Source organism: Miniopterus natalensis, chromosome 17, assembly GCF_054644295.1.
Source record: "Miniopterus natalensis isolate mMinNat1 chromosome 17, mMinNat1.hap1, whole genome shotgun sequence".
Taxonomy (NCBI): domain Eukaryota; kingdom Metazoa; phylum Chordata; class Mammalia; order Chiroptera; family Miniopteridae; genus Miniopterus; species Miniopterus natalensis.
This window is the reverse complement of record NC_142097.1, coordinates 34,679,283-34,706,776: the sequence shown is the minus strand read 5'-3', so window position 1 is coordinate 34,706,776 and position 27,494 is coordinate 34,679,283. Positions and strand designations below refer to the sequence as shown.

General features: G+C 41.1%; 2 protein-coding genes across 7 annotated transcripts in view; one reads left to right on the top strand and one right to left on the bottom strand.

Annotated features, from left to right (window-relative positions):
* Positions 1 to 2,661: 2,661 nt before the first annotated feature.
* Positions 2,662 to 15,759, bottom strand: TUBD1 (tubulin delta 1). Of its 4 annotated transcripts, XM_016203743.2 has the most exons (10): positions 15,515 to 15,756; positions 14,842 to 15,026; positions 14,532 to 14,741; positions 12,880 to 13,027; positions 11,924 to 12,140; positions 10,809 to 11,040; positions 8,778 to 8,942; positions 6,508 to 6,648; positions 4,853 to 5,036; positions 2,662 to 3,379 (listed from the first exon to the last, which is right to left on the bottom strand). In XM_016203743.2, exons 3-10 carry the CDS (start codon positions 14,701 to 14,703, stop codon positions 3,277 to 3,279), a joined length of 1,362 nt encoding a protein of 453 aa, XP_016059229.2. In that variant the 5' UTR covers positions 14,704 to 14,741; positions 14,842 to 15,026; positions 15,515 to 15,756; the 3' UTR covers positions 2,662 to 3,276. The 4 variants fall into 4 exon arrangements, 3 of the variants coding, with proteins under 3 accessions (XP_016059229.2, XP_087682389.1, XP_087682390.1); XR_015715879.1 differs by lacking the exons at positions 2,662 to 3,379; positions 4,853 to 5,036 and adding an exon at positions 6,867 to 8,664 and having other exon boundaries at positions 6,589 to 6,648; positions 15,515 to 15,759; XM_087826263.1 differs by lacking the exons at positions 2,662 to 3,379; positions 4,853 to 5,036; positions 6,508 to 6,648 and adding an exon at positions 6,694 to 8,664 and having other exon boundaries at positions 15,515 to 15,759.
* Positions 15,760 to 16,051: 292 nt separating this feature from the next.
* RPS6KB1 (ribosomal protein S6 kinase B1) overlaps positions 16,052 to 27,494 on the top strand; it is a 35,441-nt gene continuing 23,998 nt past the window's right edge. For 2 of the 3 annotated variants that reach the window (XM_016203714.2, XM_016203722.2), the window contains exons 1-3: positions 16,052 to 16,213; positions 25,783 to 25,832; positions 26,814 to 26,934. In XM_016203714.2, the coding sequence (XP_016059200.1) occupies positions 16,073 to 16,213; positions 25,783 to 25,832; positions 26,814 to 26,934 (312 nt within the window). In that variant the 5' untranslated portion in view covers positions 16,052 to 16,072. Of the gene's footprint in view, positions 16,214 to 18,855; positions 19,951 to 25,782; positions 25,833 to 26,813; positions 26,935 to 27,494 lie in introns of those variants that run through there. The other variant, XM_087826262.1, reaches the window with a different exon arrangement.

Genomic DNA, 27,494 nt, shown 5'->3' with positions numbered 1-27,494 from the left:
AGCAGTTCTTTGGGGTTATAATCAGCTCCCCCGGACCCTCCTTTTCGCCGCCTCCTGCTGCACTGGCTCCCTAGAGTCTAAATGACTGGGGTTGTCTGTCTTTTCCCTCCTCTCTCGGATGCCGCATCGTCTCCCACACTGACCCCACCCTGTGTTCGCCAGAAGCTTGAAACATTTCCAGTTTATCTTAACTTCGTGTGGAAGGTCCCTGCTAGTGGGAGTGGACTCTGTTCACTCGCAGGCTGACGGCGCATCGTCGGAGGCGCGTCTGGGTGCAGGAGCAGGGACGGACTTAGTTACAAATGTAAAGTGAGATTCCTTAGTTCACATTCCCCAAACTCATAGGAGACAATGTGATTGATACAGATAAGCAAATATCTCTTAAATAACGGCTTAGTTGCCCCAAAAGCCCCAAAACGACAAGGTAGGTAGGTAGCCGAGCAAGAAAGCGTGGGCCCCTAGACCTTGGGCTCCTGGGGAGACGACAATGCGATAGGAACATGTGGAGCATATTTTTAAATGTTTTGGACAGGAATTCGAGTGTGATAAACACGGTGGTCAGCAGAAGAATCGCTGGTATGTACACTGAGGAGGAGATTCTGCAGAGCCAGCCAGGAGACATCCAGACAAAGGAGAGTCCAGGGCTCCCTGTGCGTTGTCCTCTCCGTGTGCCCCATCTTTCCTGTAAAAAAGTTGAACACGGGCATGGGCAAGATCATAAGCAATAATAAGGAAGTTGGGATGGTAGCTCCAGGCACTGGAAGGAAATTACACCGAAAGCGTCTTTGTTGAGACTGTGGGATTGACCTCTGTAACCTTAGCATCGCGTTCAGCGCCTGGCACGGGGCGGGTATGGGCCCAGTAGATGACTGGCTGAGGACAGTGACTGGTGGGCACGCGGACTGAGCCCTGAGTGATGGGTTAAGTAAAGGAGAAAGATGCTGCAGCTTGGCTGGATAGTTGGGTGGGGAGCACCCAAAGGTCCCCAGGAGTAAGAGGAAGTGAGCAGGAAGAAACAGGCTTTATAATGGGAGGAGCTCTCGAGAAAAGCACACGTGGGGGAGAGTGGGAAGGGTTGGAAACAAAGAGCCGTTTGCTGCCTATAGGGGTGCTTCCCGGCTCTGAGGGAAAACAGTCCTCCAGAGACCCATCAGAGAAACTGCATGTTCAGAGCTGCTGATCTGTATGCCCAGGGGGTTACGGTTCTAATGTCCTGGCTGATGGGCCATTTTGTGCACATAAAGTATATTTGCAGTGCCACCCCTTATCTCGAAGTTTGGGGTCAGCTTCGTGTTAATTTTTTTTTAATGTTTTTATTGATTTCGGAGAGGGGAGAGAGGGAGGGAGAGAGGGAGGGAGGAACATCAATGATGAGAGAGTCATCGATCAGCTGCCTCCTGCACGCCCCCGACTGGGGATCGAGCCCACAACCCCAGCATGTGCCCTGACCGGGAATCAAACTGGTGACCCCTTGGTTCCTGGGTCGATGCTCAACTGCTGAGCCACACCAGCCAGGCCTTTTGTGTTCATTTTTAAGTTAAAATTCTAACTCTAATAGCAAAGATTTTATATTATTCCAAATAGACAAAAAAAAAATTTTCCATGTAAGTGTTTAAAACAAGTTTGCAAATATTTAGGTATCCACACATATCAACTAATGCAGCTGTGGATCATAAAAAGGGCCCAATCACATAAGCAAGCGGACCCAGAGCTCTGTCTATTGGGGTTTACTTTTAATATTCACCTGCCACTGATTCCACGAGTTGCCAAATGAGAAATATCCTTGTCCCCATGGTACCTTATGGTAACTTTCTTAAATATAAAATGACTTCAACTTACAACTTTCTTTAAAGCTGAACTTTTAGCAAGTTCTCTTCAGAATCAGCTTAACCCCTGGTGAGATCATTCAGTTACAGATCCTTATTAATGCTGGTTTAGTTTAGGAAATTGTTCTGGTCGTTGGATCTCTTCAACTGTAAACAAATACTTTTAACTTTATTGTGTAAAAATGATGATCTAATTATTTTTCAAGCATACTTGGGTTAACAAAATGCAGCAGAGGGGTGTGCCTTTTAGCTGCTGAACAGACAGACCACTTTCTACATTCCTTAGAAATAAGATAGGGTTCAGTATTTTAAATCATAGCAACAGTTGATAAGAAAAACAGCAAAAAGGTAATCATTTCCATATGGAAAGGAAAGGAAGGACCAGCGAAGCTGTGAACTGTCATTTTTCCAAATAAAAATAAATCACCACTGGTAGATTTGGCAGAAAGGGCAAATGTTCCTATTTGTTTCCCATTTTACATTTGTTAATGCATTGCATGTGATGTGCTTTATTGAAACACGCCACTCCCCACAAGCTCAGTTGCCAACTTCCAACTGTGGTTTGTTCTTCTGAGCGAAACCCACATCTGGATGTGCCAATTTCATCAAGTGTGGTATTTCCTTGGTGATAATTTTTTATCTTAGTGAAATTTTGGTGAAAGCTCTCACCCCTTTTACTGAAAAGCATATAACCATCTTTTTAAATACCTATAAGTAATTTTAAAGCACTAGTCGAATAAAATCAGTTTCTGCCCTGGCATTCCAAGATCTAAAAGAAAAACCGACCCAATTTTCTGATGCCCAAAACGTTTAAGAAAAGCAAACAGAGCAAACATTTACTCACTTACTTTTGTATTTAAGCATGACGTATATTTATTAACAAAATCCTAACATTTATTTTTAAATAGCTGCTTAAAGTGGAAAATCTTACCTGTTACAGAATGAAATAGTCAATAGACGTTCACCCTGTAACATTTAACAACAGCTCCCTCTTGTGGTTCAAAGCATTCACTTCAAAGATAAATACATTTAAATACAGAATTGCAATTTCTTAACTTAAAATTGTGCTGTGAAAGTTTAGCTCATATTTAATGAATCTTTCTTGGAATAGAGAGAGAAGTTAGCCATATAGGGGCAAAACACAATATTCCCTCTTTTGGATAGTTCCAGAGTTCCAACATCTCAGCAAAGCGTTTCCAACGTTCTTCATAGAAGCACCAATTTTTTTGTCTTACAAGTGAAAATACCAAGTAGATGTTTTCACTGAAAACATGTTCTTCTCCATGTAAAAGGTTTTCCTCCTGTGGGCAAGTATGCAGAAGAAATCAGCATTTGATTTAGCTGCTTTTAAAAGATCAGAATTTGAAAACGTACAGTGAAAATAGTATTGAAAATATTTTAGTCCAAAGACGACGTAAGGTACTTTTTCCCTTGAGCCCTCTGTTCAAGATCAGAGGTTGCGGTAACTGGCAACGACCTGTTCTAACAACGTGAAACTGTCCAAAAAGTCCTCTTCTTCAATTCCAAATTTTGTGTACTGATGAATATAGGCTCTGGTAAAAGAAACAGGAAATGTAAAATTAAAAATCCCAGACAAATGAATACCTCTTAAAATCAAACATAGGCATTTCCTAGTTCATGAGTATTTGAACGTGGCAGAATCTCTTAAGTGTCTTATATTTGATTCAATGCTGGCTCCAAAGATTAGCAAACTTCCAAAGTTCACGCAGGCTCCCTGCCTTCTTAGTGTCCGAGAGACTGACAATTAGAGGTGCACAGGAAATGCAGCGGGTTCGGATTTGGTTGTCCACCCAGCACATACTCCACACCCTGCGAGAGAGGACCGGGCTCAATAGAAACTCTAAAAAGTGCCTGAGATGTTTAATCTAAGGCTTAAAACTGTAGAAAGACATTAATCTTGTTCCAGGAACGGGGTGAAGCCTCCCAAGTATTTTTCGGACAACTTTTAGTTTGTAGTTCTGCCAGGTCCCCTTAATACCCCTACTCCCCAAAATGTTGAGGGGGGAGAAATGCTCAAAGGAGTTGGCTGCTACCATGTACTGAGAGTGGGAAGAGAAGGGTGCCCGGAAACGACAGAGGTCACGGTCCTGAGGAGTGGGGGTTATGGAATGATCACGCCCATGTACAAGAAAGGGGGGGGCTTGGGAATCCTAGCAAATCAGAGGGCTTGTCCAATCATTTGAGGAATTTTGCTTTGACAGTCAGTCATTGTGGCAGAGGTCAGGAGACCCAGTAACACATTTCTTAGTACGGACAAAGTAGACATTTCTTAGTATCAAGTGGAGTTGAACGTGCAATATTTCTTACTGAGCAAGAGCAGGATCTCTTCCATTCTTTCAAGGATCTGATTTTAGAAACTACCTTACTGTCCCTGTCTTATAATGAAATTTCTACTCTAATTTCATTTCATTTAGAAACTAATTTAGTCAACAACAACAATAATAATAGTATCCAGCAATGACTGAGCATTTACTAGTCGGGCACTGCACTCGGTGTTTGGACATGATTATCTCATTTAATCGTCCCCAAAGATCTTCTCAGTTTGGACCCATTGTGCAGGTAAGGAAACGAAGCCTGAAGTAACATGCCTAAAGTTTCACACCTACAAAGTGGTAGCCATGCTTACTCCATGCTATGGATTGAATGTTTGTGTTCCTCCACGTTGATGGTATCAGGGAGGGAGGGTGGGGCCCTTAGGAATGGGATTAGGGCCCTTGAAAGTGCCTCTGTCCTGCCATTTGAGGACACAGAGAAAAGATACCCCCTGTGAACCAGAAAGTACATTTTCACCAGACATCCAATCTGCCAGCACCTTAACCTTGCTTGGACTTTCCAGCCTCCAGAACTGTGAGAAACAAATACTGATTCTTTATAGGCTACCCGGTCTATGCTATTTTTGTCAAAGCAGCCCAAACAGACTGAGACGCTCCAGATCCTGCCTTGTGTTTTAACATTTTATCATCTGCCTAAGGTTAGGGAGGTTTGTACATTTATCTTTTACTTACTTTGAAGCAAACATATTCCATGCTTTGCCCACAATCATATCAAGTGGTTTTACTAAGAACTGGCTGTTGCTGACCAATGCTGCAGACTTCTCATATTTGCCAAAGGCTCGCTGGGTTTTCCACACACTGAAAGCATTATCCGGGTCTAACCAGGAAGTGTAGAGAGATGGATCTCTAAATCCCCCTAGAGAAAAACAACACAAGCCATTGTTCACACTGTAAATCATTAATTTTGAAAAATTAATAAAGGAATATTTCCTTATCCATTTCGCCAAAAATCTCCTTTTGTTTTGCCTTTTAAAACTAGCTTTATATTGAAAAAAAAGTTTAATTAAAAAAATAAAACTAGCTTTTGGATTTATACTCATCATAAAAAAAAAATGAATAACTCACACCATTCAGAAAAGTATTATGAAGAAAACGTTTAAGTCAACTGAACAGCTGAAATGCCACCAGCCAGACATGACTATGGACATTTTGCTGACCCTGTGTGTGTAATTTTATACATATGTTCTTCTATAGTCTGCATTTAAAAAAAATCCTCGCCTGAGGATATGCTTATTGATTTTAGAGAGAAAAGATGGGAGAGTGAGAAACACTGACGTGAGAAAACATTGATAGGTTGCTTTCCATACATGCCCCGACTGGTGATCGAGCTTGCAACCTATGTATGTGCCTTGACCGGTAATCGAACCCGCAACCTTTCAGTGTACGTGGGACGATGCTCCAACCAACCGAGCCACCCAGCCAGGGGGTAGAGTCTGCATTTTTCATTCACCAATCTGTTGTGAACCACCTTTCCATTTCAATAAATATCACTCATATTTAAAGGCTCTTTATATGACCAGACCATAATATGAACAGTTCCTACTGTTTGGACATTTAGGTTGTCGCTACCGTTTTGTTAGTGTGAAAGATTCTGCGATGAATGTCTCTGCAAGAACACCCAAGGACACCGCTATGTACCCGTGTCATTTGCTGTATCTATCCTATTAATTCTCTTACTTGAAAACCTAAAATAAGACTATGAAGAAAGCATACCCCGTGATTGACTTGAAATGGTCTCTTTTTACCTGTTACCAGCTTTTTGTCTAAGGACTAGGTTGTGTTCTTTATATCACAGCGAGAAGCAGCCACCTGACTGCTGAAACCGCCAAGTGAGGACTTGCCACGGGAAACACAAAACCGGTCAGAGAGCTGCTCTTTCAACTTCCCCAAAATTCTGTACCAAAGTGCTTGGCACAGAGACCACTTGTCCCACAGACCTGTTCTCCCTTCTTTAGGAGCAGAGCACCCAAATTCTGACTGTGCTCAGGGTGGCCTTGCCGGGAGGTGCGGCGTGTGATCCAGGCCCCGTCTACGCCCTTCTCTGCTCCTTCCTATGTGATTTCATGGCTGAGGCTCTCCCGATGTCTTGGGCTGAAAGGGAGGAAGCCAGGAGGTAGAGCCGAGGAGCAGCCGGATTCAGGAGAAAGAATGGAACTTGTATCTTGTTTAAACCACCTCGAGTTTGGGCCTCAGTTACACTGTGCTACAAAAACACAGTTACCATTTTCCTTTCTCTAAGAATAAGTTCAGGGACTATTTGAAAAAACCATGTGTACCACGAACATGTGCAAAAGTACATGGTAATTTTCACTGTCGCTTCTGCTCACCCAGGTCCGCGCCGTGCGCCTCTTTCCCGCGAAGGACCAGCAGGTTGGCAAGGGACGCGTTGAAGGGGAGCTCCCTGCGGACGGACGTTTTACCGAGCGGAGGGCGCCCCGATACAGGCGGCCGTACCTGCCAATCGATACCTCCCAAGAGAAAAAAGGCAAGGGATTTTATAAAAGCTGAACAAGGAGAGAAGTGGGTTACGGAACGTGTATTTTCCATACGTTTTTATTTGATAACTAAAAGTTGTTCTTTCTGCTAAAAGGGAGTGGTAGCCAGCCTCCCAGGTGAACCCCAGTGATCTCTGCCTCCTGGAATTCAGGCCCTTGTGTGGTCCCCTCCGACAGGGGACAGGGCTGACCTTAATGACCAAAAGGATGGTGCAGAAACGACGGTGTGTGACTTCCACAGCTAGGTCGTGAGAGACATTGTTACTTCTGCCTGGCTCCCTCTTGGTTGCTAGGACATGTGGAAACATATATACTGCTGATGGCAACATTAATGGGGTCAATCTTTATATAGAGCAGTCTGATAACATATGAAGAGTTTTAAACCAGTATTCTTTAACCTTGTTAGTGATATATATATATAGTCATATATTTATATACATAAACATTTATATGTTCAAAGCTCTATTATAGAATTGCGCACCTGAAACTTACATAATTTTATTAACCAATGTCACCCAATAAATTCATTTTTTTAAAAAAAGCTCTATCTATAACTGTGAAAAAAAAAGTTAACACCCTAAAGTCCCTCATAGGAAAATGACTAAGCAAATTGTGGTTTCTTGACCTAAGCTCAACGCAGCACACCTTACACTACCCTTAGGAACACCCTGTTCCCTCAGATGTTAACAGGTTTTGCTAGAAAAACAGGTATGTACTGTGGCCAAAAAATTCAGGAAGCATTACTTTAAGATGTGAACTCTCCACTTATCTCCAAACCTCAGGCACTATAATCTAAAACCCATAAGGTATTACAATGAAATGTAAGTTATTGTGATTTGTGGTAAAATAATACTACGCTACAAAAATAATAGTAGTAATTTCCAGTTAAACATGACAGACCGAACAGACCAGTTTACTGCCTCTCTCCCCCCAGATCTCACTAACAAGACAGTACACGGACTATTTAAAAGGCATGAGCAAGAGAAAAAGAGAATGGCGGAGGAGAGAATGGCAGCAAAATTTTGGAAGCTGGAAAGCAAATAAACCAGTGGCTGCTAATTTAGCAACCAGGAAAAGCTGAAGCTCCTGCCCACAGTGGAGGTCCTGGAAGCAGGCCGGGCACTTCTAAAAGGGGAAGAAGCGGGGGGGATTAGTTAAAAATCCGAATGAGAAGCAGTGAGAGCTGCAGACGGGCCCACTCCCTGCAGCAGGGGGAGTGCTCCCCTCCATCCCGGAGGTGTGTGCTCGGGAAAGGCTAAGCCACTGAGGCGCGGGCCTCAGGGACACTCCGTGCTGGGCCACTGTTTCAGGCTCTGAAGATAAAGCAGTAAACAAGACAGATTAAAAACAAAAAAACAAAAGTTACGTTCTGCCGAGATAAACCAAAGGTCCACACTAAGGAATTCCAGAATGTTAAAGACAGAGAAAATCCTAAAAGATTCAAGAGAGGGGGTGTAAGAAGGTTCCATCCTCAATTTTCACACTAGGAAGGCAATATATTTTGATAATATCTAAACCTTGAAAGTAACAAATAACAGTATAAGCAAGATATTTAGGGATATGGAGGCAAATTCCGGAAGCCGCAGCTAAAAACATTGAAAGTAGGGCATCAGCTGGGCAGCGGGGAAGTGCAAGGCAGGAGACTGCTCTTTTTCTCATTATAAATTCATGCAGGACAATTACTTGGCTTTAAAAAAAACTCTGAGATATAATATACATACAATGCAATGTATGTGAACATAAAATCTGTAAGTATTTCATGTTTATAATACAAACCTGTAAAAATTAAAATGGACATAAGTATACACTTAGCTGAGTTTTGGCTACCTGTTTTATAAAAATGCTGTCCATATGTTACTTTGGTAAAAATAACATGTAAGTAAAAATAAATGTCACACTTATCTGACATTTTGGGGGAGGGGAATGACACTGTGCGGTGATTAAGAAGGCCTCCTGGGATGTCCTGGTGAGTTCTTTGCAGGCGCCTCCCTGGCCAGAAGAAGGGACCATTATTTCAACGGGCCCCAGCCAGTTTATATTGAGAACTCCAGCACAGGCATGCTTCCCGGCTGTGGGCTATGTATTTTTAAAATACCCTTTACCTTCTTCCATTTTTGCATTAGAAATGAGCATCTGTCTCAAATGCTTGAGGAGGCCAGCCCAAGTAAACGTGCTGTATGCCAGGGAATGCTCAGACATCTGAGGAATGTTACGAATGCCCAGCATCTTGAATTCAGGATGGGGCACTAAATTCTCCATTAAGTCGCCTGTAAAGAAAAAAGAAAAAAAAAAACCTTAACTAAATTTTTAATTCCGCATTGCTCCCGTTGGCCTATACACAACCACGATTTGATGGTCTTTGGGTCTTTTCTCCTCCAAGGCCAGGTTGCTCAAATTTTAAAATGTAAATAAAATCTCAGAGACGGTCTATTAAAGACTACGTGTTTGCTTCATTTTGGCACCAACTTTAGCATGAGTGAGAAACAAAACTTTGCCGAAAAGAGTTTAGAAGCCAAGTAACTGGACGCATGGATGAAATATTTAGCTAAATCCCGGGAACACAAAGCAAGCACGAGAATTAATATGCTTTCACTGTCATTCTGTATCCCCTCAATATTCCTTTAGAAATGTTCCTGGCTCACTGATTTATTTTTATCTAGTTAAATGATAATCAGAACTGTGAGAAACAAACGGATGTTGTTCGCAGGCCACGCAGCCTACGGGCTACAGCAGCCCGCGTGGACTGAGAGAGAGAACAGAAGCTTACGCCAGCTAAAGGCCTCCGTGGAAGAGCTTTAAGGAAAACTTACCCCTTGAACTGGACCCTGAAGGATGGGTAAGGTGTCAGCAGAGGTGAGGGGCAGAGGGGCAGAGAGCAAAGGGACCGGGGCAAGAAAGTGCCAGGCTGAAGGAAAACGGCGGAGGCAGATGAAAAGCAGGTGGGGATCCGAAAAGAGGCGTCAGCAGGCGATGAAGCCGGAAGGGGAGCGGTCAGGGCACAGGGCGGAGGTCAGGCTAAGGAACCGTCACGGCGGCAGGCAGCTGGGCCGCGGGATGAGAGGAGAGAGCAGGGGTTGGGCCTGTGCGCGGGAGGCTCCCGCGGGGTGCGCGTGCGAGACGCGCCGCAGGCGAGGCGGGCAGCTGGGAGGAGGCGGCTGCAGGACCGCCCGAGACAGGAGTGGCCCGCGAGAGGCGAGCTGCTGTTGTTAGGCCAAGAAATAACAGGAGCCTAGGAAGACGTTAGTCTGCTTTGTGCATCAGCTGAGAGACACTGACACTATGAGCCGGTGTCAGAGAGGCAGGGGAGTGGGGGGAAACCCAGACAGATGGCAGGGACGGTCCCTACAGGTCTGGAGCACCGCTCAGGGAGGAGGACCGAGGGACAGACCAGGAGGTAGGGCTGAGGAAGGGGTGGCAGGAGGGGGCAGACGGGGGAAAATATGAAGAATACATTCAGAACATGCTAAATTTAAAGCAGCAGAAGGTAACCAAGAAAACTGGGGCAGGGAAAGAGAAAACTCTTTGGGAAAGGGGGTGCGGTGTAGAGTACGGAGCCGTTGGGACCTAGAGTATTGAATTGGTGAGGCACTGTGTGCCAAATGAGCTGAAAAGAGAATGGTGGGTTTCTTTATTTTCTATTATTATTTTTTTCCCCAGTTCTTTTGAATCAGCATTTTTGAATTTATTGTTGAAAATATTACAGATGCCCCCCTCCCCCCGCCCCTCCACTGAACCGAACGGTGGGTTTCTTTATGGACTGATGAAAATGACGGTTGTACAACTTCGTGGATATGCTAAAAGACACTGACTTGCACACTTTAAATGGGTGAATTGTACGGTATGTGAAATATACCTCAAAGTTTTTGAAAAAGGCGAGAGACAGAGAGAGTGAAAGTATAGAGAATCCTGAAGAACAGAGTCAGTGGGTATCCACCCCTCTTTTGAGACATTTAGTAACTTCCCCAATCATTTCCGTAAGACAGTTCAGAGAGCTAAGTGGCTCCTTGTGAAGGCTTCTGAGATGAGGGAGACCGAGTGTACCTGCAGGCAGAGGAGAGGGTCCAAGGAAGAGTAACTTCGAGGCTTTCAGAACTTAAGACGTTCCTACCAGTCACACACAGGAGGACAGATACCTAGCGGGTTTCTTCTGTAGTGGGGTGGGCCTTCCTCGGAGTACGTGGGCTGGAACACACTTCCCAGCTGATGGGCGACGACTTGGTTCATATCCCTAAAGGAGATCTGCTTGATATTCATCAGTTTTGCACAGATCTTATGAACAGCATCGTTCTCATGAACAAGGAGGGCGTCCGAAGATCGGTACAAGTGAGAAAGAGTCAAAATGGAGTTGTAATTCTGAACAATAACCTGGAGAGAGAAAGGTCAGAAATAGGAAAGGCGGGAGAGAAGAGTGGTTAAGAGGGTGGGTTCCCAGGGCTTCCTGCCTGGGATCAAATCCTGGCTCTGTTGCTTTCTGGCTATATGGTCTTGGACAAGTTATTTTTTATTTTATTTATTTGTAATCCTCACCCGAGGATATTTTTTTCCATTGCTTTTCAGAGAGAGTGGAAGGGGGAGAGAGAGAGAGAGAAACATCGATGTGAGAGAGACACATTGATTGGTTGCCTCCCCCATGCGCCCTGCAACTGAGGTCTGTGCCCTTGGCCAGAATTAAACCTGGGACCCTTCAGTCCGTGAACCGACACTCTAACCACTGAGCCACACCAGCTAGGCCTTGGACAAGTTATTTAACCTCTCTATGCCTCAGTTTCCCCCCTTGTAAAATGGGAATAATAATTATACCAGCCTCCTGGAATTTTGAAGGTTGATGATAGGTGCACGTAAATCACTTGAAGAGTGCCCTGTATATACTAAGGGTTCAATAAGCTGTATTATTATCACACCTTCTTCCTACACCCTTGCTTACAGTGACTTATCTCACACCTCCATGTTATGATTTCTCAAGGTCCCTGCTTTATATACTGTAGCCAGAGGGACTAACCCAGGAATGGGTTCCTGAGAGAAAATGCGCAATTGTCATCTTTGGAATTTTTAGAAACAAGGACACCTCATTTGTTTGGAGAAGTTTAAGCAAAGTTAAATGAATTGTTCATGCAAGTACCATATTGTATAGTCATTCCTGATGCAGTAACTCAGCATTTCCAAAGAAAGGGTCAGATCAATATTTTGCCTACATGTATTTCACCACCAAAGAATGCCAATATAAACATTTTGATTAATGTGTTCATACCTCACCAGTTCCATAAGGCCATATAATGTGATTCATTTTCAAAGAGCTGCAATACCGATCTTGTAAATTCTGTGTAACGAAGGCTCCTAGCCCAGACCCTGTGCCTCCAGCCATACTCATGATGATGAAAAAACCACCCAGAGAGTCACATTTCTCTACTTCCTTCTGGATTAGGTTCATTATAGATTCTTCATGCCTGGGTCCATGAACAGAGTAACTGTGCAACACAAAAGGAACAAACACAAACACATACCTCACAATTTAACCAGAGACATGCAATGTAGATAGAAAGATAGAGGGTAGAGAATGCTTTTAAAACCTATGAAAGTGCACTAACTCTCATGAAAGGCACAAAATTTAAAATACACAAGTTAAAGATATTTAACAGGTAGAGTAGGACTGCTAGGAGAGTGAATCGACTAGGTACAGAAAAGTCTCCGTTAAAAGCTACTTCTTTAGCTGGAGACTCCAATCACCAGGTAGTTCTGTAAGTTTATGGTATAACATAGTATTCAATACTCATAACAATACTCCTAAAGCAGTGGTTCTCACACTTTTCTGCACATTACAATCACCTAGGGAAGCTGTGAAAATCCCAACATCTGGGCTTCACCCCATATCAAATAAATCAGAATTTCTGAATTGAGCCCTGAGCCCTGGAATACTATTGCCTCGTTGTATTCCCCATTAGCTGGCATACCTGCGAGACAAAGATATTATACTGATAAGTTAGTCGGCAGAAAGACAGAGGAGAAGTGGAGAACCCTGGGCCAGAAGCACAGACACACGTGAGATAGAATGACAGTTTCTTCTGGATGACGTCACACCCTAAATTTTAAAATAGCAATTTCAAGATTATGTGCTCGGTATATCAACTGTGCAGTTGTAACTACACTATCTACAAATCTACTATGTAGCTGTATTTAAACTGAAAAATCATGATGAGTTATTCTTACCCATATGCCCAGTTGTTTCCTGAACCTTGTTTTTGACAGAAGCCTGAACGCTGGCCGTATTTCCATCGGCCAGACTGGGCAGCCTTTGACAGTGTTTGATTGATAACTTTAGGTTCCATGTCAACAAGTACAGCCCGGGCAACTGGAACTAAAGAGGGGAAAAAAATAAAAGAATAATATTTCATATATCTTATTTGGGTTAACACAGAGTATAAACTTCTAAGTCCCCCCACCCCAAATCCAAAATTTGAAGATAGAAAGATTTGTCATACTGCTTAGAAATCAAGGTGTGCAGCAGCAGGTATATGCAGGTGGTTCATAATGCCCAGCATTCTGCTGAGGATGAATCAGTGTGAGCTAAAATGATCACTGGGTGAGGTCTCCAAACATCCCTTGAGTGCTTACAGTGTGCCATGTACTGTGCTGGGAACACAGAGATGAAGACATCAATCCAGCCCTAGAAGGACTAGCTGGAGAGGTGAAACACTTCGTCACTGTATCATGTGATGACCCACGACAAATCCACACTAACAGAGTAGTACATTCAGAGGAGCAAAATACCGTGAGCACAGCAAGCAGTTTAGGGTTGTTGAAGCAGACAATGGAGAAGGAGGGGGTGGAAGTGATGGATGGAGATGGAAAGCAGGCGGGGCTCAGATCTTGGATGTCCTTGTATACAATGTTAAAAAGCTTGAAATGTATCTTTTAGGCAATGTGAAAGGAATGAAAATATTCAAGCAGGGGAGGAACAATCAGATGTCTTTTTTAATATAGCAGTGTGGACGACAGATGTGATAGACACAAGAGCCTAGAGAGGGAAATTCAGAAAGAGTGTCTTGAAACAGTCCAGGCGAGAGGACAAGAGTCAGAACTATAGCAAGGATAGTGAAGCTGGAAAGGGCAGAAGAGTTTCAAGAGATATGTAGGAGGTAAGTTAAGCAGATCTTGATGTTTGATGGCATGTGGGCAGGAAGAGCCCAAGTTTTAAAGGAAAGATCATGAACACTCCTGGGTATTGAGATGCTGAGTTTGAGGTACACATGGGAAATGCAAGTGGAGATGTTCACTAATCAGTCTGCAGCCTGGGAGCAAGGCTAGGCTAGAGATGTGAGAGTCAACTCGTGTAAAAAATGTAGCAAATTACAAGAGAAACTGAAATTGCACAGAGAGAACTATACAACAGAGGACAGAGGAGAACCTGAGATACAACCACTGGAGAAGAAAAGTTCAGACTCTAAGGAGGAGTTTCAAAGAGGGAGTTTTACAGTTACTGTTATCAAATGCAGTAGAGAAGGTAAGTGAATTAAGAAAAGACAACAGTCACTGGATTTGGTGATTAAGGTATCACTGGGAACTCTTCTTAGAGCAGCATCTGTGGTATAGGGCAGAAGCAAGATCATAGCTGGTTAAAGAGGGTTATCCTTTGAGACTCTTAGATGGGAGAAGGCAAAGAGGTAATAAAGAAGAAAAAAGCTATCGTCAAGAGAAGTTTTGTTGGTTTGTTTGTTTGTTTTTAGGTTGTTTTAGGTGTGCGGAGGGACAAGATGCCACCATAAAGGCAAAGGTTGTTAACACAGAAACAAAAGATCAAGAGCTAAATCACTCCCTCGAAAGATGGGAAGGGATGGGGTTCAGACATGGGCTACACATACCTCCAATTTCCTCCTCCCTGAAGAACCTTTCTTTGCAAGATGCTTGATATACCTCATTCTCTCTTTTAGAGCAGAGCTGCTGGGGACCGTATGAATCACTAAATAAAGCATCAAACACTTCAAAGCCAATCTGATTGCCGCACTGACCAAGCTGCACCGTTACTATTGACATGCTGAGACGCGAACGGCTTCCTTAAAAAAGTGAGCAACCTGTAACAGAAAAATACAGGCTTTGAGAACCACTGCATTGCCAATACATAAAGAACAAATAAAATGCCACGTGTTCACATACAGCAATAAAAATACATACTTTTAAAATGCCATGTACATATATGGTGTTATAGATGAAACAGCCGTGTCATCTAAGGAGCCAATCGTTTAAGGAACTTGTTCTTTTTCTCTTCGTGGTTTTTTCGGATTTCGGATTCACTGTACCCAAATCCACTCATACACAGCTCACCGGTTTCCAGAATCCGATTTGTATTCGCTATTTCCCTATGCATACATTTAAAACAGAACGAAATGAATGCTGGTTGAAGGAATGAACAGTATACACTTCCCACCACAGGGACACATAAAATGCAGAAGTTAGCTCAACAATCGTACACTTAGTTAACATTAATTTTCTCTTCTAAATACCGGCTGACTCTCTCCACCAATCACCTTTCTGGCGTGGTAACTACAGTAACATTGATAAGAAATACTTTGTATTTAGCTCAGATAGGACAGCAAGGAAGCTTGGAAAAATTGGACCAGATGAAATGCTACAGCACACTATTTTTTAACAATGAAAAAGAGACATTGTTTGGGGGGGTAAATACCGCACCAGGTCTATGCAGCGCTGCAAAGAGCAGCGGGTTGTGAGCCACACTCTGTACTTACAATGTTCAAACTACCCTGCAAACTGGGTATCATTCCTCTCATTTTATAGATAAGGAAACTGAGGCTCTGAAAGGTTATGTGACTTTTGCAAGGCCACTTACCTAGTAAATAGCAAAGCCAAGCCTCTCCGTTCCCCCACGAACCCCAGGGGTTCCCCATTAACCCCACTCTCAGCCCCAGGACCAGCCGTTTCCGTCCCGCTCCAACTGCAGAGAGCCATTACGCGCATGCTCAGTTTCAACACCCAAAAAGCTAGGGGGAGCGAATGCGCATGTTCCACAAACGACGAGGTTTGTAGTATGTGGATTTTTTTCCCCTTTTCTATTCATAAATGTTAATTACGCATGTTCAATTTCAATTTATGAACTTCAGACACGGTACGCATGCTCACTGTCCGTCAAACGCGTTAGCTGACGACGCGCCTGATCTAGTTTCCACCAGCGGCTTCGGCAGCGGTTCTGCGCATGTTTCTGCCAGTACCTGACTCCCGGCGATAGTTCTACGCATGTTCATTGCCCACAGTCGGCTTCACCGAACCGTGTGCGCATGCTCTAGCGCTGAACTTGAGGAGCCAGTCTAAGGCCTAGGCGCAGACGCACTGAGCCCAAGCAGCCGGTGATGGCGGCAGCGGCAGTGGTGTCTGCGGCGGGTCCGGGCCCATGAGGCGACGACGGAGGCGGGACGGCTTTTACCCAGCGCCGGACTTCCGAGACAGGGAAGCTGAGGACATGGCAGGAGTGTTTGACATAGACCTGGACCAGCCAGAGGATGCGGGCTCTGAGGATGAGCTGGAGGAGGGGGTGAGGCCCGGGGTCCCGGGGGGCCGGAGGTGACAGGGCCGTGACGGCGGCGCGGGCCGTGGAAGCCCGGCGCGTCCGAGAGCGCGGGGACCCAGGGGGTGCGTAGTCTCCAGAAGAAGCAAAAGCGCCGCGCGGCCCGAGACAGGGGAGCGGGCGGGGCGGACCTGGCCCGAGGTGTGAGGCCGCTGCGGGGCTCGCAGGTGCAGGTCGCGTCCCCAGCCCCAGAGGAGCGCAGCCGGGAGCAGCCTCTGGAGGGAACCAGAAAGGGCGCGTGGCCGGTTCCTCCAGCTGTCGGACTTGAGTGTGGCGGGGCGCGAGTGGTGTAGCGTGTGTGTGTTGGGGGAGGGGGACTGCGCTTGCTGGGCGTCCCCTTAAGTGCAGGTGAAGTGCGGAAGGGTTTCCCTTCGAGTGTAAGATTTCCAGTGTTAAATCTTCAGACCTCCCACAACCACCTCTCTTCTCGGCCTGTCGCTTCTCTCCTAGGAAGCGCTCAGCTGTTAGAAGTGACAGCTGAAAACTTCTGTCGGGAGTAGCGCTGCCGCTGCTGTTACAGCCACCAGGAGTTTTATTTCGGGAGCAAGGGGGCTCTGCTGCATCTTCCAGGGTTTGTTTGTTTGCTTTTTTTTTTTTTTTTTTTTAACACCCTTCCGTGTGATTTTTTAAAATTTATTTTTAAAGCATTTATAACAACACACGGCATTTATAACTTACTTTTCCCCCAGTTGAAGATGTCTACTTTTTTTTTTTTTTTTTTTAAATACTTCATGTAATTTTGGGGTGGAAAAAACCCCAGCGTTGACAGCTGTGATTTGGCTTGCCAAAAATAAATTGCTTGAACTGAGACTTGTGAACGGTGGTGTGAGGGCTTTCCCTGCTGTAATCTAGGGTGTTAAATTTAGAATTGTTTTTCTTAATGCATAGCTTGGTTTTTTACCTTTGCTGTCTTAACAGTTTGTTATTGTTTATGAAATATCGTTTTTGTTTCAAGATAAGTTTATTGAAAAATCACAAATTATACCTTAAGTTCAAAAATGATGTTATCATTTTTGCTGACAACAAAATTACTGATTCTGGGCAAATCCTTATGGTAATTTAGATTCCAAATTCCATTGTCTAGGTGAGTACATGTCAGATGTTTGCTCTAACTATATAAGGGGTTTCCTTTTCTTTCCCTCATCCAGTTTTTCCCTTCTGGCAAGTTGTGCCCTGCTTGTTGACAGAAGATTGAGATGCTGTATATAAAGAACTTTGAAAACTTTAAGAAACTAAGTAGGCTAAAATAATACTGTTCTTTTCATAATCAAATGAGTCTAAATCGAAATTACACCGTTTGGAAGGTGGATCATTGAGATGTGTACTTCTTAATATGTTTGCATAGGTAATTCCAGTTAGCCTCTTAATGGAACATGTGATACGCTACAACTTGAAGCAAAATGGGATTACTTTCATTACATACAGCATACTCTTGTCAATTATATTGGCAGTGGCTTTGGAGCAGGGCAGGGGAGAAAACTTGATAGGAAAGGTGCTTTATAAAATCTTCATCAGTTGAACTGATAGAATTTCCAGATCATTGGTTTATTAGAAGTTAAAGGAGTTGGCAGTAAAATGCTGTATTAAAGATACCCGTTATGAACTGGAACCTCGTTGGGTTTTGGTCTGCTCCTGGACATTTGTTTTGTTGGGTACAAGCAAAAAGGATTTTGAGAGAGTGTGGAAGAGGTGGCCAGAAAAATTGGTAGAAATAGGAAAAAGAGAAATGTGGCCACTACCCTGGGGAGAGGAACTTTGGGGAAAGAGCAAAGTAATTAAAGAGGATTTTAAGGAAGCGCTTCAGCAAAATGTATCTTAACGATGTTTTTGGAGTTGAAAATGTTTCTTTTGAGTGTGTTATTCTAAGAGGTGTCTCAAGGGGGAAAAGCAAAAACAGTTCAAGTGGGATTGGGTTGGCCACCCAAGGAGATTCAGTGATATCTAGGCTCCTCTAAAATAAAATTTAATTTTCTGAAAAACGAGAGTTTAGATTTTTAGAAAATCAGGCTGTTGTGAATTTATAGTAACATAATTAATATTCTGACTGTGAATTTATAACCTTTAGTACACAAACTTTTTAAAAATTGGTGCATATCAAAGTAGCTTCACTTCTTCATTTTATAGTAAGGAAACTGAGGCATAGGCCAGAGAGATGACTGCCCAAGACTGTGTAGATAACTAGTGGTAGTGTTTTCTGACTCAATTCAGCAAGCTTCACTGCACAGCTTCTCCATTGCATTTACTAGTCTTGTTCATAATGTACCTCTTTGTGGTGTGTCAAAAGTGAATTCAAATCCTTCCAGCCCTGCTCACTGACTGTGTGACCTAGAATAAATTGTTTAAGGTCTATGGTACATTTTTTCACTGTAAATGAGGATTGTGTGAGATAAAGTATTTTAAAGTACTATTATAGTATGTTGTCATGTTAAGCAGTTAGCTAATTCATGGAAATAGAATTAGGTCATCAGTGTTACATATTGCTGAGGAACCAATCATTCAAGTTTACCCTCATCTATGCCTAGAGACTTAATAATAAGTGCAGTTAATACTAGAGGCTGCATTATCTTTTCTTTTTTTTTTAAAATTAAATCATTGGTCCTATTCAGAGATATATTTTTAGGTATATTACATTGAGTGAATGTGTATTAGTAAATATATGTATTCTTCAGTGAGTAAAAGATGAGGAAAGTAATTTAAAACTTTTACAGATGAAGTTGAATGTCAGCTACCTAACTAAAAAGGACCCTGATTGAATACCTGAGAGGACTATTATAAAGCCAATGGATAAGAGGTTTTGGGGGGGAGAGGGTGTTTTTTGGTGTGTGTGTATTTTCTGGTGATGGTATAATTTAGGCACAGTGAATTGAATCTAAGGGAAAGTTTTTTCTTTAGAGATTTTCATTAGATTATGAAAATGTTGGAAACCCTTGCTATCTGTGGAGACACAAAGTTAAAAGCGTAATAGAAAATTGTAATGCAGTATTTAAAATCTTCAGTTTTTACTCTAATTCGTATTAGTCACAGCTTACTGCATGAATTTCTGATTGGAATATCAGATTTTTATTGTGCAAAAAGTTTAACATTTTTTTAGTGCTTTGAAAAACAAGGTGCTATATAGATAGAATGCATTCAGGTATTCATGATTATGAAAAATTATAGGGAAAAAAGCTCATTATCAATGCTTAATTTTGCATTGTAGTAGATACTTACCATAAAGCATTTTTATTTTGTTTCATATTTTATTAAATTTTTTTAAATTGAATTTATTGGAGTGACATTGGTCAACAAAACCATACAGGTTTCAAGTGTACAGCCCTAAAACACATCATCTGCGTACTGCATCGTGCAGTCACCACCCAAAGTCAAGTCTCTTTTTGCCATCATTTATCACCTCTTTGCCCTCTACCACCTTCTCCTACCCTGCTTTCCCTCTGGGAATCACCATAATGTTGTCTTTTTTTTGTTTTGTTTTTATGTTTTGTTTTTTTTCCCTTCATCCCTTCACCTTTTTCACCCAGCCCCTCAACCCTCTTCCCCACTGACAGCTGTCAGTCTGTTATCTGTATCTATGAGTCTGTTTCTATTTTGTTTGTTTATTTTGTTCATTAGAGTCCACACAAAAGTCATATGATATTTGTTTTTCTCTGACTGGCTTATTTCACTCAGCATAATACTCTCCAGGTCCATCCATGCTGTTGCAAAAGGTAAGATTTCCTTTATAGCCCAGTAGTATTCCATTGTATATATGTACCACAGCTTTTTTATCCACTCACCTACTGATGGGCACTTGGGCTGCTTCCAAATCTTGGCTATTGTAAATAACACTGCAATGAACATAGGGGTGCATATATTCTTCTGAATTAGTATTTCGGGTTTCTTTGGGTATATTCCCAGAAGTGGAATCCCTGGGTCATAATGCAGTTCCATTTTTAATTTTTTGAGGAAACTCCATACTGTTTTCCACATTGGTAGCACCAGTTTGCATTCCCACCAACAGTGCACAAGGGTTCCCTTTTCTCCACATGAGATTCCCTTTTTTCCACATCCTCACCAACACTTGTTTGTTGATTTATTGATGACAGCCATTCTGACAGGTGTGAGGTGATATCTCAGTGTGGTTTTAATTTGCATTTCTCTGATGATTAGTGACGTTGAAAGCTTTTCATGTGTCTATTGGCCATCTGTGCATCCTCTTTGGAGAAGTGTCTATTTAAGTCCTTTGCCCATTTTTTAATAAGTTTTATAAGTTCTTTATAAATTTTGGAAATTAACCCATTACCAGATGTATCATTGGTGAATATGTTCTCCCATTCAGTGGGTTGTCTTTTCATTGTGTTGATGGTTTCCTTTGCTGTACAAAAGCTTTATAGTTTGGTGTAGTCCCATTTGTTTATTTTTCTTTTGTTTCCCTTGCCTGAGAAGATATATCAGAAAAAATACTACTACAAGAAATGTCTGAGATTTTACTGCCTATTTTTCTTCTAGGATTTACCATAAAACATTTTAAAATTTATTGATTGATTTTAGAGAGAGAGGAAGGGAGAGAGAGAGAGAGAGAAACATCAATTTATTGTTCCACTTATTATGCATCCACTGGTTGACTCTTGTGTGTGCCCTAATGAGGGATCAAACCTGCAGCCCTCACTTATTGGGACAGTGCTCCAGCCAATTGAGCTATCCAGCCAGGGCACATTTTTAAATAGCACAAGATTTTGGGCAAAGTTTACCCCTTTTTCCCAATTCATGAATTACTGAATATTATTTTATAAGGAAATATGTGTGAACAGCCAAGAAAGTGGATAAATGATTTAATGAATATGTGGATTAAGAATATTTTATCGATTCTGTAACAATTTGTTTAAATTTTTATAAACTCTTTTTCATGGGGACTTGAAGCGTATTAACTTGAATTTATATGCAATTTTAATTTAAAACTCTGCAAATAGTCATTCTGGTGGACTAGTTTGGAACAGTATATCTTTTGTGGTACCTTAGATGCGCATGATTCTGTCAATCATAGTGGCACACAAAAAAAGCATTGGTTGAGTGATAGCGCTTACGGCAGCAGAAAAAAAATATCTGAATAAAGAGATTCCTGTGAAAGAGAGTTGTCAGTATGTGTTATATAATGTTAGTATGATGCTTCTAGTGTGAGACTTTTCTAAAAGAAGCTTTGAGTAGCAGAAAAGAATTGTGCCTCAAATGCTTCTGCTCCAGAAGGTAACGGTAAGAAGTTATAAACACAGATGCAAGTGGTAATACAGGCCTTGCCAACTCCGGAAATGAAACATAGCCACGGGGCAAATATTTCTAGGTGGCTTCAAAGCCATGGTTCAGTGTTAACTACTCTGTGGTCTTTAATTTAGAATTAAGTAAAACTGACATTAAAGGAAAAAATTATATAATAATCACTTTTATTATAGTTGAGAGAAGTTAGTCTTTTGTCTTTAAAGTAATGCCATTATGGGTGATTTTATGAAGCACCAGAACAAAAAACTTTCAGCCATAGCCACCCCTAGCCCCCCTCCAAGAAACTGTATCAAATTGAAACTGCAAGAATATTTTTTTCTTGGTACTGCCCCATCCATAAGCTTCAGTCTAATCATGAAACATTATCTTAGGTGTTAGATGTCATCTTGACTTGTTCACACGATGAGCAAGTTATTACTGAAAACTTGTGTTGTTTGGGCATTTCAGCATTCATTGTTTAAGAATACTATCAGTTTTCTTTGTGTATCTTGACTGTGTACTGGTACCTTTGAAGAGAGATGTGTTCATTTAAGCAATTTTTGAATTATCCTAAAATTTTCAATAAAAACTTCTAATTTTATAGAGCCTATTTTCAGTTAAGCAATATCCTTTTGTATAAATTGAAAGAATTCATAATCAGATACTCATTTTAAAGCTATATATATATATATATATATATACACACACACACATATATATGTATATATATATTTAAATATGTCTTTATTGATTTCAGAGAGAGGAAGGGAGAGGGAAAGAGACAGAAACATCAATGACAAGAGAGTCATTGATCGGCTGCCTCCTGCACTCCTGGACCGGGGATGGAGCCCGCAACCCGGGCATGTGCCCTGACTGGGAACTGAACTGTGATCTCCTAGATCCTAGGCCAACGCAACCGCTTAGCCACTCCCAGCCAGGCTAAAGCAATATATATATATATTTTAAATGATTTTCTTTTTTTTTTTTTGCTTTTTAAAAAAAAATATATCTTTATTGATTTCAGAGAGAGGAAAGGAGAGGGAGAGACAGAAACATCAATGATGAGTCATTGATTGAGCCCACCACCTGGGCATGTGCCCTGAGCGGGAATTGGACCCCGATGGCCTGGATCCTAGGTCGATGCTCAACCGCTGAGCCATGCCCGGCCGGGCTAAAGCTATATTTTTAATATTAATACAACTGAATTCCTGCTGCCAAGGTTTTTTTTTATTTTTACATTACAATTCAGTGACTTTTAGTATATTTATAGTTATACAACCATCACCACAATTAGTTTTAGAACACTTCTGTCACCCTAAAAAGAAACTTTGGGCCCATTTATAGTCACTCCTCATTGCTACCCTTAGTTGCTAGGCAACCACTAGTCTACTATCGATGATCCATTTCTTTTTTAAAAAAAATGTATATTGATTTCAGAGAGAGGAAGGAAGAGGGAGAGAGAGTGGGGGAGAGAAACATCAATGATGAGAGTCATTGATTGGCTGCCTCCTACACCCCCCCTACTGGGGATGGAGCCTGCAACCCTAGGCATGTACCCTGACTACTATCCATTTCTATAAATTTGCCTTTTCTGTACATTCTCTATAAATGGAACTATACAACATGTGGTCTTTTGTGCCTGGCTTTTTTCACTTAACATGTTTTTGAGGATCATCTGTGTAGTAGCACTTCACTCCTTTTTATGGACAAATAGTATTCCATTGTATGGATCAATTACATTTTATTTATTAGTTTACCAATTGATGTTCATTTGGGTTGTGTCCATTTTTTAGTGATTGTGAATAATGCTGCTGTGAACACTTGTGCCCAAGTCTTTGTGGAATATATGTTTTCATTTCTCTTGTAGATAGCTTGGGGTAGATTTGCTGGATCATATGGTAATTTTATGTTTAATTTTTGAAGAAACTACCTGTTTCCCAAAGTGGTTATATGATTTTACATACCTGCCAGTGTATGAGAGTTCCAGTTTCTCTATATTTTTGCCATACTTGGTATTTTTCTGTCTTTTAAATTAGTGGATATGAATTGGTATCTCGGTGTGGTTTTGGTTGGCATTTTTGTAATGGCTAATGATGTTGAACATCTTTTTATGTGTTTATTGGCCATTTGTGTATCTTCTTTGGAGAAATATTCAGATCCTAACCCATTTAAAAAAAATGATTATCCGGTTTTTAATTATTGAGTTGTAGAAGTTCTTTATATATTGTTATTCAGTGGGTTTTCTTTTGACTTTTTCTTAAAATATGTTTTTATTGATTTTAGGAGGAGAGAGAGAGTAAAACATCTATGTGAAAAACTTGGCTGCCTCCTACACACACCCTGCTGGGGATCAAGCCTGAAACTGAGGGCATGTGCCCTGACCAGGAGTCTTAACCAGTGACCCCTTGGTGTACAGGATGACACTCAGCTAACTGAGCTACACCAGCCAGGGCTTTACTTTCTTGATAATGCCTATTGAAGTACAAGAGTTTCAAATTTTTAATAAGTCCAGTTTATTGATTTTTTTTCTTTAATTGTTATGCATTTGGAGATGTGTCTTAAGAAATCATTGTCTACCCAAAGATCTTGAAAATTTACTTCCTTCTAGGTTTCTTCTAAGAATTTTATAGTATTAGCTCTTAAATTTAGGTCTGTGATTTTGTGTATTGTGTGAAGTAGGGGTCAAAAGTAATTTTTTTTTTTTTTATCCTCACCTGAGGATATTTTTTCCATTGCTTTTCAGAGAGAGTGGAAGGGAGAGAGAGAGAGAGAGAAATACCGATTGGTTGCCTCCTGCATGCACCCTGACCGGGGATGGGGATCAAGCCTGCAACTGAGGTACGTGCCCTTGACTGGAATGGAACCCTCAGTCCACAGGCTGAGAACCTTCAGTCCACAGGCTGATGCTCTAACCACTGAGCAAAACCAGCTAGAGCTCAAAAGTAATTTTTTTTTTTTTTAAATATGTCTTTATTGATTTCAGAGAGAGGAGAGGAGAGGGAGAGAGAGAGAGAGAAACATCAGTGGTGAGAGAGTCATTGATTGGCTACCTAGCCCACAACCCTGGCATGTGTCCTGACCGGGTATCGAACCTCCATCGCCTGGATCCTAGGTTGACGCTTAACCGCTGAGCCACGCCCGGCCGGGCTCAAAAGTAATTTTTTGCTTGTGGATATCTAATTGTCCCAGCACCATTTATTGAAAGACTGTTTTTTTTCCCCCTTTGAATTTTCTTGGCATCTCTGTCAAAAATTAGTTGACCATAAATGTAAGGGTTTATTTCTGGGCTCTGAGTTCTGTTTAATTGACCGATATGTCTGTGTTAAGCCAGTACCACACTCTCTTGATTGCTTCAGCTTTGTAGTACATTTTGAAATTAGGAAGTGTCAGTCCCCCAACTTTGTTCTCCTTTTTCAAGATTGTTTTGGCTGTTTTGGGTCCCTTGCTTTTTTTTGTATGAATTTTAGGACCAATTTGTGCAGGAAAGGCACCTGGGATTTAGATAAGTTTGAGTTGAATCTGTAGACTAATTTGGGTAGTATTGCCATCTTAACAGTATTAAGCCATCTGGTCTATGAACATGGAATGTCGTTTGATTTATTTAAGCCTTTTAAAATTTCTTTCAGTAATCTTTTGTAGTGATCAAGTGTACAAGTCTTACACTTCTTGTGTTAAATTTTAAATGTTTGATTCTCACTGATGCTGTTGCGAATGGAGAATCTTAATTTTATTTTTGAGTCGTTCGTCCCTGGTGTAGAGAAGTTTAATTAAATTTTGCACTTGCTTTACTATAGTCAGAATTAATGTTTGGTCAGCACGATTCCTAACAGTTTGAGAGTGTTGCTTAGTTATTTTGCTTTGATCAGCCACATTGTATACAACAGCATCTTGGACTGGTTATGGTTACCTTAGGTTTAGTTAGGTTGTAATTACATAAGGTTTATAGAATTATCTTAGTCTTGCTTATCAGAATAGCACTTTGTATAAAACATTGGATTTAGTAACTCAGACTTAAAATGTAGTACCTTCAGTTTCATTATACACAAAATATATGTAATTTTCGAAGGAAAAAATCACCTGGTTTCATTTGTAGATCATTGAGTAGCATCTGTAGCTTAGTTGTCATTTAAATTACAAGTATTCTTTGTGTACTGTATTTGGTTTATCATCACATTTGCCAGTAATGTATAGAGAATTTTTAGTCCGGTTTATTTCATTTATTCTCCTTCAGTAATGGGGTGAAGCATTAAATATTTTTATTTTGTGTATAAGATTATTTATCTTTAAAATTTTAACATATTTTTCAGGGTCAGTTAAATGAAAGCATGGACCATGGGGGAGTTGGACCATATGAACTGTAAGTTTATGTGAAAATATTTCATAGTTCTGTCTTTCTTATAAGTAGGTTTATCACCTCCAGTTCATAGCCATCATATGATTCCAGTGAATTGTTCATAAATATCTAGTCTCATAATAGACTTAGTGTATTGAGTTTGGCATCAGTATTGTAACATATTCCAGGGTTTTGAGATCATGTGTGGATTTGAGAAAAAGATACTCATTCAGATGAGAGTATACTGAATATGAGTCTGAGTGGGTTAGAAGTTTTTATTAGTTTAATATAGAGAACCACCTTTTCTTACTGAAAAGTAAAATTATTAGAAATGCCCCCAAAAGTCAAATGGTTCTTGTTTTGCTTGTAATACACCGTTCAATCTAGATTTGTGCAATCTAAAGTCATTTTAGGCATGCTCCATTAGAAGAGTATGGTGATTAATCTGCTCTGTACTCCAACCCTTGGGTTGAAGGGAGACTGGGGAGTCTTTAAATCATGTTCATAGCAGACATGGAAAGATGTGTGGATATATTTTATTAGCAAGAACTTATGTAGCATAAAGACTTGAACTAGTTGGGTGCTCTTAGAAAGCTCCCAGGTTTCCTGCTGAAGTTGCCAAATGAGGTTGGATAATGCCTGATTTTGTAGACATTTTGAATGAACTAAATTTGAATAACTGGAAGACTTCTTCTTTTGTCAACTTAATAAACTTGTTCTAATTTATCTTAGTTTGGGGGTACTTGATGCTTGTGAAAATAAATACTTGCTAGCACATTATGTAAACAAACAGATAAGTAAGCAATTTATCAAGCCAACCTAATCTTGACCTACCAAGTCATTGAATCATTATGTTTACTTAGAATACAGATATTAAATTTGCTATCATGTACTTTTTTCCTTTTACTAAATTGGATTACATTTCTCTTTCTCCTCTTTCTAACAATATGCTGAAAGTAATTTAACTTTTTGCAAATTTACTTTTGGTTTTGCTTTTCTCCCCAGTGGCATGGAACATTGTGAGAAATTTGAAATCTCAGAAACTAGTGTGAACAGAGGGCCAGAAAAAATCAGACCAGAATGTTTTGAGCTACTTCGGGTACTTGGTAAAGGGGGCTATGGAAAGGTAGGCAGTGTTTTTGAAATGAGAGGTGTTATCTGTCTTGGGTAGATTTTTTTTATACCTTGGTTTCAGCAGTCCTCTTCAGTCTTTGTTTGCTAGCTATCAGCAAAGGATATAATCACTTACCCTGTATTATTTGAGGGATGTACAGTAGTTTTCCTACCACCATACATGTAAAAGCCTGGTGTGTAATTGACAGTATTTGTTGAATAGACAACTGTGGCAGGCAAAGTCTGTTATTAGAGGATTCATTTCTTCCTTTGGCTTTAAATAGTATTCTCTATAGGTATCCTCTTAAAAAAACAAATTACTCCTTACTTTCAAAAGGCTTTGGTACATTAATATCTGTTACTTTGTCTGTTAATTTGAATTGGTTTTCTTTGACTTGCAGTATCTAGAGCAAGAGTTAGGGAAGTTGAAGAATGTAAGAGGGGAGACGAAAAACTAAGTTTCATAGTTTTACCCAAGGCTTTCTCATTTGAGACCTCACCTTTGCGTGTTCTGCCCAAGACAGTTTATACCTAGCCATTCTCTGTCAAAGTTTGAGAACTATTTATGCTATT